The sequence below is a fragment of the Perissodus microlepis genome, chromosome 14 (assembly GCF_051167445.1).
Source record: "Perissodus microlepis isolate ML-2025 ecotype Zambia chromosome 14, ASM5116744v1, whole genome shotgun sequence".
Lineage (NCBI taxonomy): Eukaryota > Metazoa > Chordata > Actinopteri > Cichliformes > Cichlidae > Perissodus > Perissodus microlepis.
The window spans coordinates 34,149,581-34,170,109 of NC_140474.1; the positions used below are offsets into that span (position 1 = coordinate 34,149,581).

The following is a 20,529-nucleotide window of genomic DNA, read 5'->3' on the forward strand; positions in this document are numbered from 1 at the left end:
TTTGGATATGCACTGTTTACTGTAATGACCCTAATATCACTGAAAAGCACAGGGTTGCTGCCAAAGGTTCAAGATTATGGTACTTTGGCCTAAACGTTTGACCTAAAACCAATGGGAGCACCTGCGCTCCCATCAGATTTAAGCTGTTCTGGGTTTTTTTGGGTCCATCTCTGTGACACATGACAATGGCTGCAAGTGCAAGAATGCAACCAGAGAGTGGAAAAAAAACAAAAAGGATTTTTAATATTTTCTAAACCAATTATATTTTCTACTCTAAGCACGCCATTAGTTCCACTGGCATATATCAAATCAACAAGGGCTTCTGGAAGTGTGCATTGTTCCTTGCACTGGGTAGACAAAAACAAACTTTCAGATATCTAAATTCAGTTGATATCAGCAAGTTTCACACATCTGTTTTTATTAACATTAGTATACATCTTACAAATTGCTCATTGTAATCCTTTAGATCCAAGGATGAAAATGCTTCATTACTGTGCACAAACATTATATTATAACAGAATTTTGGAATCATGCATAGTGAATAGCTGTTCATAGTTACATTCTAGACAGTTAATTTAAAATTAATTGCTTTTGCTTTTTTTTTTTACCCTTTTGTGTTTGTTTTCATGAAATTTTGTGTTTTATGTGCTATTTCACTCCGAATAGTTTTTTCTTTGACAGCAAACAAGAGTTGCAGCTTGAGGTTATTGTGGTAGACCAGAAATCAGGAGAAAATCAGGAGAACTATGTGTGTTCAACACACACTAGAAACAAAATAGCCCCTTTTTGTACAACAAAAGCCATGCATGTGGTTTTTAATTACTTGTATTTGTACATATATATATATATATATATATATATATATATATATATATATATATATATATATATATATATATATATATATATACGTACACATTTAAAGTGCAGAAAATGTTTATCACAATTATAGTACAGGTCTGCAACGTATCAAGCAGATAATGATGGTTATAGAGAAATGGAGAGCAGCAGAGTGGTCTTGACATACAAATCACTGGCAATGTTGTAATCAGAAGTTGTCAAATTTCTTTTTCATTGGTTGTCAGTCTAAAGAGGGTAGAGCTTATTGTATGTGAAACTTGGGGCAGTCATTAGAGACAAAACAGAGTGAGTTTAAATGAACACTAGGAATCTTATTTCTGAGTACATTTTAGTTCTTGAATGCATTCTGTTGAACTCATTAAACTGAAGTCAGCATTAGGTCCTCCTTCTTGGTTGCTGATACAAGATTTAATTTAATAATTGAAAACTTCATTACTTTATAATATACAGTGATAGATAGCTTGACCGCCAAAGAGAAACAAAACAAAGCGTTCTTTGTTTTTATTGTTATAGTTTCCGTAAATTCTGTAAATTGATGAAGATCTTTTCATCATTTTGTCCATTTGTAGTGTGTTGGGTCTTTTTATGTAAGTGTAATGAAAGTAACTTTATAATGAAATGACTACAGCTTTACAGTTTTAAAACCTTCTCAATAAGGGGGTTTGACAACATTTAACTTATTAATCCATTGCACACAAATGTGCGGTCCTGCAAACACATGTAAACATTTATGCAATATGAAGCATTTCTTGCACCAGTTGTGCATGGTGACTTTTAGTTTTAGTTTTATCTGCCTTGCTTGCCCTGAAAGAATATCACTGGTTTGAGTTTTTGACTCAAGTACTATATTTTTTTTCCCTTTTCACGCTACAATTGTGGAGTTTCAAAAAGATTTACTGTTGTGAGGGCATACGATGAAATTGTCTAAAAATAAAGTTACATTACTGTTATAAATTAACTGCTATTCTTCACTGCTGCCCCCATTTGATTAGTTCATGATTTGGAGAAGATGGAGCCTTTTGGTGCATGTCTTCCTGCCCTTACGCCAATCTTGGCTCCAGCATGAAGGCCACCTTCATGGGCCTGTTGGATCCTGATGGCTTCTCTCAGGTTCTGAGCTCGGACTTCCTTGTTCTGGATTTCCTCTGCTACTCGACTAGGGAACCATCCCCTTTCACCATCATGGAGCCGTTCACCCATCATCCAGCCTGGAATAAAGAAGACCAGACCCAAGGTGACCAAAGACAAAATTACAGAAAATAATGCAGAAACCAAAACGTATCAGGTAGAAAAAGCAATTGTGTTTGATAACAAACATAAGCAGATTTTGTATCTACACACCATCATCTGTTCTCTCTAGGAGGTTCAGAACATCAGCCATTTCAGTAGAGAGTTCATCTGGTTCCTGAGCTGAGTATGACTGAATACACTGCACCTGTGGAGAATCTGATAAAAGTCATAGACAACTTAAATTCATGTCTACACAGACAAAGAAATTTACTTGTGGGTTCCGTATTCTGTCTCACCTGGTTGGTGGGCACTAGTAGACATAAAGCGTGTGCGCCGGTTAGGAGTGAGTGCACATATCCATCGAAGCTTATCACTCCTGCCCACATGATAGTACTGATTAATAATCATTTAAAGAAAACCGACTACCACGTTGCTTTATGGTATTTTCATCTTTTTTTTCAAGCAGACAGTCCATACAAAACAGTTTAAACCTGTAAGATCCAAGCCAATGCCATGACTCCTTCCATAGAGGGAATTGTAGAACATGTGATTTCTTGGACCATACTTGGAGCATGATTATTCCTGCTCCCCACTGACTTGCACTTACTCTGCATTTAATGATCCAGGCAAATGTACACTTTAGTTTGTCTCAGTAGTTCAGCTTATCAATATCATGCACAGACTTGTTTCCTACATGAACTTATGGAAATTTCTTTACAAACTACAATGAAGTTCATGATTTCACCCATTCTGTGGCATAACTGGAGACATTTCAGAAGTGCTAAAAAGCTTCAGAAGGACTAAATTGCTTTACTTAAACAATTTTTGAAAGTTTGCTCACATACAAAGGAGGGCCCAGTCCTTTAGGTTTCTTGACTGTCGCAATATTTTTCTTGCCTTGTCATATTTTTCCTGTCTTTACACTGTATTTTACAAATAATGGAAATAGAATACATGATAGAAACTGCTTAATGGAATCCTAAGAGGATTCTTCTCTGAATACTCACATACTGGAGGTCTTGAGCATATAGTTGACCTCACGCTCATCTTGGTTCTCAAGCAGCTTAAGATTAAAAACATTGGCCAGCTGCTGACCTTGGTCTTCAAGATCTTCTGTTCTCAACATGGCCCGTGTACAGGAGTCAATAACCTGGAACTTGTCCCCACTGGTAACAGTGTAACAGAATTAATATCCCCTGTTTTACAGAGCAACAGTAAAATGATCTGTTGTAATCTAAACATTTCGCAGTTTCCACTTTATTTGGCACACTTTAGTAAAGTAGTCTAAACAGTAATCCTTAGTAAAGATAGCTTTTAGTTTTTAGTGAAGCTGTTTTAAACACATTATTTAATTTATCGTCAGTACAGTAGGAGGGAATATCAGTTTATTATATAATTATATAATTGACTAAACTAGCAAAAAAGGTAGACTAATTGACTAGTCTAAAAATAAGAAACTAAGAAAATTTGTATACCGTTTATGAATGATGCAAGCTGTTCAAAAATTCATAAAAATCACTTAAATAAGAGTTAAAATCTAAAATAACAAAACAATAACTCATCGATACATTTTCTTCCGCTTATCTGAAGTCTAGACTAGCTAATCTTAAGCTAGCGTGTTGTAGGTTCGACCCTCCTGTTCCAGAAAGAAATTAGCAGGAACACCAGAGGGGCAAAATACAAGCTACAACACAACGGTCCAGTGGACATCAACATATATGCCCTACCAAGCACAGCCAAACAATTTACTACATGTATATCACACCACAAACATAACTAAGTGTCTTACTGAACATGATCCGGAATCAGAATCAGAATACCTTAATAATCCCTAAGGAAATTATGTTATGTTATGTTATGTTATGTTATGTTATGTTATGTTATGTTATGTTATGTTATGTTATGTTATGTTATGAATCCTACTATCCATGAACAAGAAAAAGATCTCCATGTTACACTGTTCTTCACTTACATTTGGGATTTTCTTTTCCTCACTTCTAATAAGAAGTAATACAGTGAGTGACTTGATATAAGAAAAAAGATCTCTAAAAAGTATGCCATCTCTTCCTTTTCTTTTTTTTCCAATGGGAGAAATGTCCAGATGAACAGAATCAACTTTTTTAGTGCCTTGAGGGAACTGTTGTTGTGATTTGGCGTTGTATGAATAAAATTCAATTGAATCTTTTGTTGTAAGCAGGGCAGTGATGATTTTTTCTCATCCTGTTACACCTTGTCCACATTCTTTGTCTGTACAAACAATGTGTACAAGGTGTATTTTGCTTGTGTTTTGGTTGTAAGCCTTACTGCTTCATCTTGCATGTGTTTGGTTCTGCGTTCTTTGTCTCACTGTATCCACAGGATAGCCCTCTCTCATGCTGACATTTTGGTGTTCAATCTGTTCACGGTGTCTTGCAATTGCATAGCTCTTGCTGCAGTTTCTCAAACACATCTTCATCTCGTTTGCCAATAACAATTCTATCAATTCAATCTAAACATTTGGATATATGTTGGATATGTGTGTAAAATAATATTAAGCATGTAACATGTAATGTATTTGTATGGTAATAAGGAGAGGCTCCACCAATCAGTAGAAAAAAATCCAATCAGGCAATTGGAAAACCTAATTAATTAACTTTAAAAATGTATAGATGTTCCCAATTAGGAAATTGAAGGACACACTTAATGTGTATATATTGTATAATTATTTATAGATTTTATAGAATTTATATATTGGTCTGGCTTGATGGGGGGTCCGGGGTATACCCACACTCGGCTGTGGGTATACCCCGGATGTTTAGTTTGGTTGATGAGATTTTTAAGAAGTGTTATATTTGACCAAGCAAATAAAGGTTTTTGTTAAAAGACTGAAATTCAGAACTGAACCTAAATCCATGTCAGGTGCCAATTAAATATCTATTCAAAAAATTTACAAAACTATTGTGTTAGAGTACTTTACTAAATGCTTACCTGCGTTTGGTGACCAGCAACAGATTATTGAAAAGGAACAGGTAGACAGGCTGGTAGAGCTTACGGCTTCGCATGGTCCTAGTACTCTTTGGTCCACCCATTTGCTGTACGTCCCCCTTCTTTAGCAACCAGCGTGAGTGGGAAATGATGGGCACAGACTACAAGGTTAAGAGAAATAACAAACAAAAAGGGGTACAGACTTACTGAATTATTCCAAAACAGAATACATTTGGAAATTCAATGAACCTAGCAGTGGCCATTTACCCACAAGCAAAGAGCAAGCAGTTGCTTTGGGTGATATGGAAAACATTTCAGTCACAGAGATAAACACAACTGTTTATTAATTAATAATTAATGTTTAATTAACAATGAGAATAATAGCCAGCTCAAGATGTCCATAAATCTAAATCAATTATCTGAAACAATACATTTTCTCTCTGTGTCAAAAAGAAACAGGTACATGTTGGAACCAGAACTTGACCAGAATTCTCCTCAGACTTCTCATTTGCTGCATGTCTTGCAACAAATTAACAAATGAAGGTCAAACAGTTCTTGATCTCCGTTAGGTGTTTTCTTTGCTGCAATTTGAGCAAGAAAACCTAACTCCCGATGTTAAAAGGAGTCTGCTACTTGACCTCTGTGAAGCATTGATGATTAGGATGGTAATTGTATCCTCATTACCAGAAGTACCCTACCATTAAGACCATGTCTGATGAGGCTTTAGTGGACATGCATCTCTCTTCTCCTGTGTCAGGTCTCTGCTGAATGTTTTTTGTTTCCTATTTTTAAGGACATGACTTTTAGGTACTTTCAGGTACTGTTCATCTACTGCAGATCAGTTTTTATGCCACTTCTTCTTTTACCATCCACTTGCTCGTTTCCTCAAATTTCAAATGTGTTCCACATAATGCCAAAATATCCCAAGTTTTCAGCTAATAGCTATTTGGTAATCACCTTTTGGGAGAAAAAATATTCTATTCTATGCCCTTCAAACTGTGTTATCATTGATAAATATGTGATGATCATAGATTCAACTAAAAATATTGGGGAAAAAAGTGTTTTTCACAGTCCCCTGGTCCTCCCTTTCTATCGAACCTGTAGCCCATGCCGTCATTCACAGCTGTCATCTTAAGGCTGACGTTTCTCCACAGTCACAACCAGATTGTTACAGTCCCAGTCCCAATTTAATGGTCTAAAACAGTTCTTAGCTTGGTGTCTGCTTCCTGGTATGAAATCTTTTTATCTTAGTGCAGACTGACCCTTAATGCTGACCTTTTGTGTCCAGCAAGTGCATCTTGGCCTAGCATTGGCTTGGTGACAGAATGATTATGGCCATTATGAACTCACTGGATTCAGACTCCCTCCAGAAACCCCTCTCCACACATGGAGCTCAGCTGGAAAAGCAGAGATGATGGTTCTCTACCACCTCACTTCCAAACAGGAAGTAATTATCATCTCCACGTATCCCATTAGAGTCCTATTGTGTTTCAGTCTGGTGAGATGCAGAGCACTCAATGTGGCCCAAGCAATAATTAACTCCAATGATGATTGCTGCTATGCTTTGACTCAACAGAACTCTGACTTTTTGTCATCCTGGCTATAATGCTAAAGAGAACCCTTAGCTACAGCACTTTCAGAAAGACATCTACTGTTGATGAAATGAGTTCCTCATTATTGTAAATTTAAATATTATTATGAAATAATACACATAAACAGCTCCATTCAAAGTGCGATGGATGTCTCTTCTAACAAGACCAGGTTTTCCCCAGAAAGTTTCTCAATTAACTTTAAAGTCCACATCAGTTTTGGACACCACTCAGACAGACAGAGAGTGACTAAAGGGGAACTGGGAAGGGGAGCAGAGAAAACTATAGAGTCCGACATTGTTTTGGCCAAGTTACACACCAATTGACTAAAAATGATACTGTACTGCAGAAAGTCAACACCAAGTGAGAGTGCCACCTAAACGAGGATCTCAATCCTAAAGAAAACCTGTGGAGTTAGCTGAACCTTTGAGTTGCCAAGAGGCAGGCAAGAAAGTCATTGTGCTGTGAGTTTCTATAAAAAGACATGGGCCAGCATCCTTCCTGAGATGTGTGCAAACCTGGTGACCAACTACAAAACAAAGTTAGTTTTTGTTTATTCACTCTGTCTAATGAGTCTGCACTTCGGTCCAAAAACCAACATACTCCCCCTTGATTGAAAAAGCTTGTTACAATAACATGTATTTTACCTTGGATTTAAACTCAAGTGTCTTTTCAATGCTGATAAGCTCCTCGGTGCGACTCATTTTTCGCACCCCTTCATTACACTCTTTTACAATCTGAGAAAGAAACAAAAATTAGAGACAAAGAAAAAAATGCTTTACCCCATAAAACAGGAAAAGACTAAACATAAATTCAAACTGTCCATAGTCTTATATTATTATGTGATGTTGTATATATTGCAACCCCAACTCTATAACATTTTAATGGAATTAAACAGAATTCAAATACCTGCAGATCTCATAAACCAATATTTTAGCTACAATACAACACAAGGAATGAAATAAGTATAAAATAAAACATTTGACTATTTCATGAAAATATTTAATCACTTTGAATTTGTTACATTCTCTAAAAAGTTGACAAAAGCCTGAAAAAGTAATGCTAAAAAGAAACAAGGGGAGGAACATTTTGCAGCTAATTAGTTTAACTTGCTGTAGACAAGTTAGCAAAAGTAAAGATGTGGTTCACCAGTTTCCACAAAACTGGCCGTCCAAAAATACAGTTTAATACTCTAAAGCCTAACATGTCGCTGGTGTCAGACAGTTATTTTGCAACATTTTTTTAAAACATCTGTAATGATTTTAATGTGGCACCTTGACTGGGATTACTGTAATGACCCAAATATCAGTGAAAAGCACAGAGTTGTTGCTTTCAGGAACCATTGGAATTTTACTATTGCACCAGTGGTACAAAAGTTACCGTACTAGTTTGACCTAAAAGTTCTATCGTGCAAAGAGCATTATGAATCAAAATTTGAAATTTGTTTTTTAAATGATATTCATTGTATCCTTCAGTCTAAAAACAAGAGCGAACATCTGACTAATGGGAGCTTGCTTCAAAAGCCTGCATCTCTGACAATATGAGGCCTCATTAGTGATACTGGCCACCTTGCACACCAAGGTATATACAACAACATATGCGCTCATCCAGATAATACCTTATGTGAATTGCATTTTAAAAATGTTGAACTGCTTACTGTAGATATTTTTAAAAATCAAGGTTTCATCGTATAAGAGTCTAGATTTACCTGCCTGCAGTCAAGACTTCTCACTAACTGAAAACACTAAACATATAATGAAACAAAATGGGAAATAAGACCTTTTGATTGTATCTCTTAGGATTTTATATCAGACAAGAATGGGAAAGCATTCTTCTCCTCAGTTCCCATACATTTCCAGACTGTTGTTAAAAGAAAAGTCGATGACGCTACACAGTAATAAACCTTGTCAAAACTTTTTCGAGACATGTTGCTGCCACCAAGTTCAAGTTCAACTAAAAATGTTTTTAAAATGGGGCAGTAGTAATAGTGTCATAAATCAATTAATTATTAGAAAATCAAACACTTAAAAAGGAAATAAAAAGAAAAATGTTGCTCACCTTCTCCAGTTCATGATGTGCTTTTATGGCATTTGCTTCCCTCTCTGAGTTTTCTTCAGCTTTTTTCAGAATGTTCTGTCGAAGACAAAGTGGTCATCATCATCATCATCATCATATACATTTTCTTTGCAAACGTTCACTGCTTAAAACGTTAAAGGAACACTTCAAAATCACATCAGATTTCACTGGAAAAAAACAGCATGGTAGATAATGTTGAAATTTAAAGTTAGTTAGGATAGAAAGGACCACATCATTTGATGGAATGTAAAACTATTCACCTATAAAAAGTCAAACTGAAACAAAAAAACAGCAGGCTACTTGTGATGGTCCGTTTTGAGTTTTGGGGATGCTTAGTGGTTTCTAGTTTTGATTATCTTTGTATTATAGTTTTTACATTTTGTACTGTTGTAATTCTGACTTTTTATTATAGTGTCATTGTTATGTCCCAGTTATTTCTGCATTGAGTTACCGCAAGGTTGTTTTTATTTCCTTTTTATATCCCCATTCTGTCCCCTCAGTCTTGTCTCTTGTCTCTTAGTCTTGGTCTCTGTGTTCATTACTTCCTGTTTTATTTTGACAGTCCCTTGTTCTGTGTGCAGTCAAAATGAAAGATTCTGAGGTCTAACCTGGAGGCATTGGATGGAGTGAAAGATAATGTCCTAGAGGTGTTCTACTGTATTCAAGTAAGTGTGGGGGCCAGTCAATAGTATCAATTCCTTCATCCTCCAGGAACTGCCTGCATACTCTAGCATCATAAGACTAGGCATTGTTGTGCATCAGGAGAAACCCATGAACCACTACACTAGTGTAGAGTCTGACAATGGGTCCAAGGATCCTGATAACCCTGGACCTCAAGGTGCTTTTGCCCAGCCTGTAGGGGTCTGTACGTCCCTTCAATGATATGCCACCCCAGACCATCATTGACCCATCAAAGTGGTCATACTGAATGATGTTATAGGCAGTATAATGTTCTCCCCAGCTTCTCCAGACCCTTTCACATCTGTAACATGTGCTCTGAACAAACCTGTTCTCATATGTAAAAACCACAGGGCACCAGTGGGGGACCTGGCAATACCAACTGAGATCCAGAATTCTGGGTAGAGAGTAGAAGGGTCTACTACAGGATGTGGGGCCATCAGGCCACATTCATGAAGTCTGTTTCTGATTGTTTAGAGACATTCACACCACTGGCTTGCTGGCTTATCCTTGAACTCATCCTGTGCCTCCTTGCACAGAGGAGCAGATACCGGTCCTGCTGATAGGTTGAAGACCTAGAGCAGGGGTGGCCAACTCCAGGCCTCGAGAGCCGGTGTCCTGCAGGTTTTAGATATCACCCTGGATCAACAAACCTGAATCACATGATTAGTTCATTACTAGGCCTCTGGAGAACTTCAAGAAATGTTGAGGAGGCAATTTAGTCATTTAAATCAGCTATGATGGATCAAGGACACATCTAAAACCTGCAGGACACCGGCTCTCGAGGCCCGGAGTTGGCCACCCCTGACCTAGAGTAACTTTCTGTTTTCTTATGCTACAAGTAGTGGCACTGGCAAAAAATAGTGAAAAAACAATCAGGAAAAAAATGTCAGTGGCTTTCACCTTTTGAGGAATTGTCTTGTTACGCATCTAGTGAACCTGTTGTTAATTTGATTTACACCAAAGCAGCTTAAACTGTTTAAGAACCCCTTGTTTGTGTGTGTGTTTGTTTGTTTGAGGTGTGTGTTTATGCAACACTGTCTTTGGAACAAAATCATGGTCCCCCATGGTACCTAAGCCTACCTCAAAGTGTGAACGAGAGACAAATAACTGAAGTCTAACTGACTCAGATATTGCCCAGATTAACAAGGTCCACGTCAAGTTTTCAGGAAACAGGACATACTGATGAGTAGTGGGATAGGGATACTGGAACAAACCATACATAACTGATAACACAGAATGGATTGGTTGTTACTATGCCAGCAAACCCACTGAGGGAGGTTATTTACAACGCATATGGGAACTGTGGATGAAGTGAGAACCAGCATTCCTCACTGCCACCTGCTCCTGGATCACTGTTTGGTTAGAAATAACCAAACAGCGTCAATCAGTCCAACTCAGTGTGTTCCTTCTTCCTAATGTTGCTCTCACTTGGTATTACTACGTCTATCACTACAGCCGTCTTATTCTGCATGTCTACCACTACTATGTCCAGTGGTTAGCCACCACCATTTTGTCCGCCTGTATCTGGAAGTCCCACGGGATCTTAGTTCGGTCATTCTCCACCACCCCTGGGGTGTCTCACATTTTGACCTCTGGACTTCCAGGCCATATTCGGCACAGACACTTCTGTATACTATGCCAGCCACTTGGTTATGTTGTTCCATGTATGTTCCTGCCTGCTAGCATCTTGGACCCTGCTGTTATGTGCTGGATTGTCTCAGGAGCATCTTTACACAGCCTGCACCTGGGGTCTTGCCTGGTGTGATAGACCCCAGCCTCTATGGATCTTGTGCTCAGAACTTGTTCCTCTCCTACCATGATTAGTGCCTCTGTGCACTACATCACTCCAGGTGGCCTGGAGTGATGTCTCCTTCACTCCAGGCATACAGCTTGATTTCGTCTAACAGTCCAGCTTTGTCCAGCCACTGGTAGGATTTCTGGATGTCAGCCAATTCCTCTATCTGCCGGTGGTACATACTGTGCAGGGGCCTATCCTTCCATGATGGTTCCTCCTCTTTAGGGATGGGTATCGAAAACCGGTTCTTGTTGACAACCGGTTCCCACTGTTTCAATTCCTTGGAATTGTTTGCCATTTTTGCAAACGATTAAATAAATAAATAAATAGAAGTAAATAAATATAGACCAATATAGGCTGAGCCACTGGCTTTTTTATAGTCCATCCAGGCAGTGCACAGGTTGGTCTGGTTTTATGGTCTCGAGTGACTGCTTTATCTACCAGTAGATATAGCTTTGCCCCTCTGGTTTTTCTGTCTATCCCTTTCTGAGCCATATAGCTGTTCATCTTAGCTGCTACAATGACAGGATCTTTCATGTAGTGTTGAAGGTCTTTAGGGTTTAGGACTGTCCTGCCTTCACTTAGCCAGTCTGGGTATGTCTCATCCATTAACAGCTGGTTCATTTGTGCTGCCAGGTGCAGTTAACTTCTTTAGACCGTAGATGTACATGTAAGAACTGTCCAACTCTTCAAGCTGTCCAGCTCTTCATGCTTGAGTCTATTTCTTGGATGTCTTCTCATTATGATGGTTACTTAATCCTGTTTAGGGAGGTTACTTTGGTCTGTTATTAGCTCCACGGGCCACTGAGCATTGTTATTATAAGTTGCCGCTTTCTCCAATATGCTCTGTCACCACCCTTGGTGGGGCTGTTCTCATATTGTTCCCCTGCCACTGAGAGCACATCTTGGATGGTTCAGTGGAGTACAGCTGGTTTATGCTCCTGGCTCCTGGAAACAGCCTACATACCAAATGAAAAGAATGGGCATGGCTCCAGACAGTTCAGTGATATAAAGGTCAGTTGAGGTCAGCTTCAGTCTGAGATTTGATTTAGCATTCAACATGCTTGTCACAAATGGAAAAAGAAAGTGCATGGCTTTCCCTAAAGTATTTACTGGGCAGCTGTATCCAAAAGTCCAACCATGTCTGATTTCTGAAAGGGGACTTCAGTGTCTCGTCACAAGACAGTTCTATTAAACTCTCCTGCTGAACAACTGTAAAATCTTCAGACATGTCAGATGCTTTGATGCTGATGCCGTTTCTCATCCAGCTATTCACTTCTGCTGTCCCTGGAAAATATTTACTGAACTGTTGTCTGAAAGAGACAAAGTATGCAACAATGTTGTCTATGACTCCATTGGTTTAGGCTGTTGTCAGACAGGAAACTCTCCAAACTGGGGACAGCTGCCTTTTGCTGCTCTACACACCCCAGTTCCTGCATCCTACTTAAATTCAGATATTCAAATAACCTGTCTTAGGAAATCAGCCACAACCATCTGCGCCCATGGCCTATGGATCACCTTGAACTTAAAAGACTGGAGAGCCAGATATCACTGGTTGATCCAGGTATTGCCATTCTTCATGCGATGGAGTGAATGCAGCCGGGATCTGAACAGAGGGTAAAAGGGTTGCCCAGGAGGCAATAACGAAGATAGTCGACTGCCCATTGCATGGCCAAGCACTCCTTTTCCACTGTACTGCCCCCAGCCCCTTATTCAGGCATCAGTAGGCAGAATGAAAGGTAGGGAAACATTAGGACTGTGGAGCAGGCGTTCCCCATAAAGAGCCTTCTTTACTTGCACAAACCCTGCCTGCCACTGCTCTGTTCACCAGACCAGATCTGTGAGGGGCTGGTCAACTAAGTCGGGCATGAACCACCAGTAGTAACTTGGGATGCAGGCAGAATGTGAAGGCTGCTGTTATTTCTATCTGAGGGTGTATCTGACCACTTCTTAAGTGGTACTCCAGATACTGTAAATCTGGCCGTCCTACTGCACTCTTCTTTGGGTTGGCTGCGAGCCTCAGAGACTCCAGGACTGTGGCTACTCACATACTCTGGTCAGATTCCACTGGTGATGATAACGTCATCCAAGTAGATGGAAGGATATGCAGCATGACACAACACCCATAAGGCATTGAAGGGTGGTTGGGGCTTCAAACAAGCCGAACAGAACTGTGACTTATTTTTACAAACCGTACAGAGTGCAGAAGGCTGGTTTTTCCTTGAACTATAGAGGCAAGGTAATCTACCAGTAGTCCTTAGTTAAATCCAATGTTGTGAAAAAACAAGCAGTGCCAAACCGATCCAGGACCTGGGGCATGGAGTAAACGTCAAACTGTGACACTGTCACTGGCTGCAGCTGCTGTCATTGCTGTAGTAAAGACCCAAATGCAGACATTCTGAGGGCAAAACTAGGTTTTAAGGCTATTGAGGCTAAATAAAGATGCAAAACAATGACAAGAGGTCACTAGGAAACATTAACTGGGCATGAACTAAATCATTAAGGATGTGACACATGAAGCAAGGAACATGAAACTAGAAACATGAAAACCTGGAACACGTGAGGAAGATGAACAGATGATCTGACAAAGGGGTGAGGAAGACAGAGACAATATATATCACTGGGTGATGAGGGAAGTGGAAATACATGGGAACACAACGGGAACAAATTAGACATAATGAGACAGGGGAAGCATTACTGCACACATTGAGCACAGGACGAGTGACTGTCAAAATAAAACAGGAAGTACGTGAACGCACGAACATCGACAAGGACACACAAGCTTGACAGTAGAAATGGGGATCTACAAAACATGGAGGCATATAACAGACTCGGGGAGACAAAGGATGAAACACAAGGTGAGGAAAATGGGAACAGGTGAGGGAGATGAAACACAGAGACACAATTAAGGAACCGAGAAACAACTAGGGAACACAAACATGAGACGGAGAGGGAATAAACAGAGACATGACAGGGAAAACATACACATAGGACATGACAGACTCTCAGAGGAGACACAGGGATGAGACAAAGACATGAAAACATGAACCAGAAATAAAAATAATCTCTGAGGGATGAAAGAACTAACTCAAGACTAATCTGTATAAACTTGAACTTAAAACATCTTCATGATGCAACGGAAAGAATCACGAATACAAAATAAACTAAAAATGCTGGGTCAAAGACCCAACACCCTGACTGACACCTCATTCACCTACCAGTAGTCTACACAGAACTGTATAGACGTATCTGTCTTCACCACAAGAACTATGGAGGCTACACAACATGCTACGTGACTTGTTTTACTCCCAATTTTAGCATTTCAGCCAATTCTTTCTGACGCTTTGTCTAGCAGGCTAATAATTCCAAGGAACTGAACTACTGGAACCAATTCTCGATTTCCATCCCTACGTATGGTATGGTATAGGATGGATGGATGGATGGATGGATGGATGGATGGATGGATAGATAGATAGATAGATAGATAGATAGATAGATAGATAGATAGATAGATAGATAGATAGATAGATAGATAGATAGATAGATAGATAGATAGATAGATAGATATAACAGTGTTGGTAAACTCACCTGAACAAGAAGCTTGAGCCTTGTAATCCTTTGAAAAGGAAGGATGAGGAAAGATGTAAAGGACAGGCCCCTGACACATGAATGGTTTTCTAGTGTAGCCATAGTGTCCCGAAATTGCTGGTTTCCGTCTCTGGACAGACAGTCATAATCAGAACTTGGACATTCAAACACATTGCTTATTTGAATACTATATGTTCTCCATATACTATATGTTCTTCTCCTTATCTCTATATGTGTTGAGAGATAAGGAAAGTGGCAGTGCAGCAGTATGTCTATGACATGTCTTTGGCCTGTACATATTTAATGGTAGGTTAAAAGGAGGTTCTTTAGGGAGATTCATACTAGAATCAAGAGCAATCAGCTGCACCCCTTAGGGTTCATAAAAGCAAATCATTAGCCTCCATCTCAATCTGTTCCTAGTATCCTTTTTTGCATACCCACTTTCTGCATATCCTTCTTTACTACATACATATATCTCCTCTCTCGTCTTCTGCTTTTCACCCTTCCTCATTGCAAAGCATCTTTCCAAATCATTCGATCTGAGGTGCCCCTCGGATGTATTCATTTCCAATCTTGTCCATTCTCATCACTCCCAATAAAAATTTTAACATCTCTGCCACCTCTAGCTCTTTCTTCTGTCTCTTTTTAGTCATATATAACCAAAAGCAATATGGCCCTACCAAAGATGATACAAATAAGGTCCCTATATGGTCACTAATGACATCAAACCTTTAGTGTCCACCTACATAAAATCAATAACTGCAGCCTTTAAATGCAAAATACTAAACGTTTGAACAAGAATGCAAAATAAAAAATAAAAATACATGGCTAACACCAAACATTGTGAAGAAAAAAAGCAGTCTTACATGCAATTAAATATGAACTGCCTTTTGCATGAATAAAGCAAATAAAATTATTTTCCCATGAAACTTGTATATGAAATGAAACCAAAATTAGATATGAGATAGGCGGAAAAGCTACAATACAAACAACCCACAATCATTACCTATCCAAACTGACAACATTTGGAGAGCACATTTTGAAAATCACTACAATGACATACATATGAACCCCATTAATTAAGACAATGTAAAAACACTTTCAAAAAAGCAAGAAAGAAACCAGAATCCCCTTAAAAAATTTCCCAATTATCTGGAAAGAAGTGAAAACAAAGGAAAAAAAATTAGAAGCTAGAAAGGGATTAAGCCAATAATCTGGGCTTCATAAATTGGGTTAGGGGTTAGGGGTTAGGTTAGGTTAGGTTAGGTTAGGGGTTAGGTTAGGTTAAGTTAGGTTAAATTGAGTTTATTAAAGACTTTCCTTAAAGACGTGTAAGCCAAAATCCCTCCTGAAACCTGGTGACCAACTACAAGAAATGTCTTTCTGTTGTACTTGGCAACCAAAGTTGATCCAGTCATGTTTTGCTTAGAGATTAAATACTTATTTCAGTCAATGGCGTGCAAATAAATGTATAACTTTTATGTAAAAGCATCTTTTTTTTTTGTTGATATTTTGTCTGTCTCTAGACAGACAATAGATTTCATTTATAAGCAAACTTACAAAATTCATCAGGCATCAAATAATTATTTCTCCCATTGTACTGGTCATACCCAACAACACTGCATTTTCTCAACATTTGTCATTACAAAAACTTGCTTAACAGAGACTTAAAACATTAACAGATGATATTTATTTTAAAACTTTTTCTAATTCCAAGCATGTATTTATCATTAACAGCAATGCTTACAAAAATAGCAGGAACTATATTGTGTTGTTTTAACAGAAACAAAAACACTATGAAAAATTAATTTTTAAAAAATATAAGTGTAAATAAATATAAATTACGATCATTCATATTTTTCTAACAACAACAAAAAAAATGACTCATACAACACTCCATAATTTAACTATTTGTGTATGAAGAAGGCATATAAAATATAATACTCACAAAATGCGTCTGTAGTTCTTCTCCTGGTACGCCTGATTAATGACGTATGTGATAAACACATTGAAGTGTTTTGCTGCATGGTAATAAACAATGTCACACACATCAGGAATCAAAATAGACTTCTCAATTCGGTGTTCAAGATCCATCAGGAACCTGAAAAAATTATGAGATTTCTATAACTCAAGGATATTGTGTGGCTAAACTTCACAGTTAAGACTTAATAAACTGATTTTGGTTAACATATACTGTCCCACCTTTCACTGGCTTTCATCACTTCCTCGATGTTGGAAAACAGAAAATGCATGTCGGACTGGCTTAGAGTGTTCACTAAAACAGGGTTACGTAGGAAATGTGTCTCTAAAATTTCCAAACTCTTGTAGTAGGATGCCTCTGAAGTGACCAGCTCAAACATGGCCTAGGGACAAAAGGAAATTTCAATACAGTATAAACAAATCACTACCAGGGCAGCTGTCTTTTAATTTGTTTCTCAGCAGCATTGTCAGTCTGTCTACCAGTTGGGCAAATAGTCTTTACTTAGTCCTTTCTAACCATTGCACTTTACAGTGTGTTTTTACTATCTAACCATTCACACACCAGTTCTAGTGGTTTGCTTGGGAGCAACTTTTGGGTTCAGTGTCTTGCCCAGGGCAATTTTAACTTGTAGAAGGATCAAATACCAAATGACCAACACCACAATTAATTGATTATCCACCTTATCACATAAGCTATGGTCTACACTGAAATATTCTAGTATCACTTGGTACATTCGTCTATTTGTATGCCATTTATATGTTTTGCATGCACACATATGCTAAGATCTCTTTATTAAGTGCCTGTTGTGATTGAGTCTGCTAAGGTCAAACGTACATATCGTTACACTTCCTGGAGCTTAGTGTATTTTTTCTAAAGGATTTCCCAAATTTATGATTAATAAAGTACACTAAACATAGTGGGGCAGTCCTTTTTCAGTCCCATTGCCACAGGTGAATAAAATCAAAGCCTTGGATTAATATAGCGAGTTCATAACCAGCTTCATGTGACTGTTTATCCTGATTGTCATTGTAGGGTAAGTGAATTCAGATAACAGAGACATAATCTAGTTACACTTAACCCACTTTGCAATAAAGGACCCTCGCCATACAGTCTGCCTTTACAAACATTTGTGAAACAAGGAGTTGTTCTAAAGACGTCATTGAAATCAAACATGTTACTGTAATAAATAACGTTACTCAATCCAAATAACTCTTTGGCCTCACAAAATTGCTCACCTCTTGCATTATAATTTCTTTGTGTGGTAACTGAGTAAGCAGACCGCTTGCCTGCACAGCTTCCAGGTTCTGCCACAAGGTCAGTGACTGAGCACTATTCCTCAGCTGCAGCTGTAACACTGGTGGAGACATTACACCAGAGTCTGTCCCCACAGTCCCTGCCTTGACCCCAGGAAAAAGGTTGTCACGCTGACGCCGCTGCTCAATCTCCTGCTGCTTGGAGGTGTCTCGGTATTCCTGGTACAGGAAGGCTAAAGAGTCAAAAAATGATTAGTGCACATGAAGTATGCATATACAACTTATTTTTTCAGTGGCTTCAATTACCATTCTTTCATACAGTGTCTAGACAGAAGGCATACACTATTGTATATGGATAAAAGTTCTGGGTTAGTCAGTTAAACTGAAAATGTACTTGTTTCCTTAGTCCCATTGCCACAAGTGTATAAAATCAAGCACCTAACCATTTAGTCTGCCTTCACAAACATTTGTTATAGGGTTGTTTTAAAGAGTTCACTGAATTTGAGTGTGGTGCTATAATAGTATGCCACTGTTAGAACAAGTTAAAATTCCATCACTTCTAGATGTCATTGTAAAATGAAATTGGTTAGAAACCACAAAACCTATACTATAATTCACTTTTAGCTCAACTGACCACTAAATCAGATAAAAGGTCTGCGAAATCAGATAGAAACAGTGAGGATAGATAGCAACAAATAAAACTGACTTTAGAGTTTTCCATTTAGGGTGGACAAGTGTGTTAATTCAGGATCAAATGAGTTAACACTTGGGAGTTTGGGGGCATTTATATAATTTACAAACAGTCATTTAGAAGAGAGACCTTGTGTTTAATAATCCACATTTCACTTTTAGGTACAGTTGAGGATAGGGATGGGTATCGAAACCCGGTTCTTGTTGACAACCGGTTCCCACTGTTTCAATCCCTTGGAATTGTTTGCCATTTTTGCAAACGATTCCCTTATCGATTCCAGTCGCCCCAAATGACATCACCACGTTGCGGAGCGTCATTTACCTGGCAGGAAACATGGCGGATCAAACACTCAAAAGTTTGGTTATACTTTACGAGAACGGATGACAACAGGGCAACTTGCAATACTTGCAAAGTAGATATTTCATCAAAGGGAGGAAACACTACAAATATGCAAAAGCATTTGCTCACAAAACACGCGATGACCTTAAATGAATGTCGTGTTTTTAATTCCGCTCCGGACTCGTGAATCTCAACCCAGCAGCAGCGGTAACGTTTGCACGTCCTCTCCTGTTAATGCGGCAGGTAAATAATCAACTAACAGTGCATATTATGTTAATGCGATCTGCCTTATTACAAAACCTGCCATTACTGTGTGCTGCATTTAGGTGACCATGATGAGAGAGACAGACAGAGTCTGGTTGGCTCAGATGCTGGCAGTTCTCGCTGCAGTCTACCGGTGTGTCTCCTTTCAGGCCAGGATAGACGAATGTCACAGAGCAGTGACTAAGTTTGTGGTAAAAGGCTTGCACCCATTTGCCACAGCAGATGTCCCGATTTGGTAAGTGAATGTGTTTAATTGTAGGCAGGGACATTACTGGATATTCTTGTGTAATTGCTACAGAATAATTTATGTTATACTTTGTTATTGCTACAGAAGAATATTTATTTTATTATTTTACATTTACAATTTTTTTTCCTGGGGACCCTGTGACACCCCATTGGAGAGCCGTAGGCTATGGATCTCTTAAGATCTCACTGTTGGGTTTGTAAGGCCATGTTACTCCTAAATTTCTATCTTGTTCAAAGAGAAGATATAAAACAAAGTTCTAAGCTAATCGACCTTAGTGTTCTCCTTTTTAAAAAAGAATCGATAAAGAATCGAATCGTTAAACAGAATCGAAAATGGAATCGGAAATGTGAAAATCTTATCAATACCCATCCCTAGTTGAGGATACTGTATTGTTCTTCCTAATTACATTTTTAAGCTTAAATCAATTTTTGCTCATTTTTGGTTTGTTTGTTATGGTAAGGGAGCACACAAAATCTCTATGGGGATATAGTTTTGGGAAATGGCAGGAGGGGAGAAGCTGCATGCAAGACTGAAACTCAATTCTTGATGGTCATGTTTTGGAGGTTTTAATAAACCATCTATCAATTTTCTTTTGCTTATGTGTGGTCGGGTCACAAGGGCAGCTACCTAAGCAGAGAAGCCCAGACCTTCCTCTCCCTTGTCACCTCCTCCAGTTTACTGGGAGAAACACAGAGGCGTTCCGATGCAAAGAACATGCCCAGAACACCTCACCAAGGAGGCATCCTTGTAAGATGCTTGAACTACCTCACCTGGCCCCTTTTTGACGTAGAGACGGCCACTTTTTGATGGCCACTCTTTGGATAAAGCTCATTTCCTCTGCTTCTGTCTGCGATCTCATTCTTTCAGTCACTACCCAAAGCTTGTGACCATAGGTGAGGGTAAATTGGGAGCTTCACTTTTACCCAATCCAGCTGTCAATCTTCCGCTCCCCACACTCTTGAGCAAGACC

General features: G+C 38.7%; 1 protein-coding gene across 1 annotated transcript in view; it reads right to left on the reverse strand.

Moving 5' to 3' along the window:
* Positions 1-382: 382 nt before the first annotated feature.
* Positions 383-20,529, reverse strand: part of ngef (neuronal guanine nucleotide exchange factor) — a 37,043-nt gene continuing 16,896 nt past the window's right edge. The window contains exons 5-15 of the mRNA XM_084950383.1: positions 18,001-18,251; positions 16,987-17,147; positions 16,733-16,885; positions 14,785-14,914; positions 8,703-8,777; positions 7,292-7,381; positions 5,059-5,216; positions 3,099-3,257; positions 2,388-2,467; positions 2,203-2,307; positions 383-2,069 (exon numbers count right to left, since the gene is read on the reverse strand). Coding sequence (XP_084806509.1) covers positions 1,855-2,069; positions 2,203-2,307; positions 2,388-2,467; positions 3,099-3,257; positions 5,059-5,216; positions 7,292-7,381; positions 8,703-8,777; positions 14,785-14,914; positions 16,733-16,885; positions 16,987-17,147; positions 18,001-18,251 — 1,577 coding nt within the window. The 3' untranslated portion in view covers positions 383-1,854. The remainder of the gene's footprint in view (positions 2,070-2,202; positions 2,308-2,387; positions 2,468-3,098; positions 3,258-5,058; positions 5,217-7,291; positions 7,382-8,702; positions 8,778-14,784; positions 14,915-16,732; positions 16,886-16,986; positions 17,148-18,000; positions 18,252-20,529) is intronic.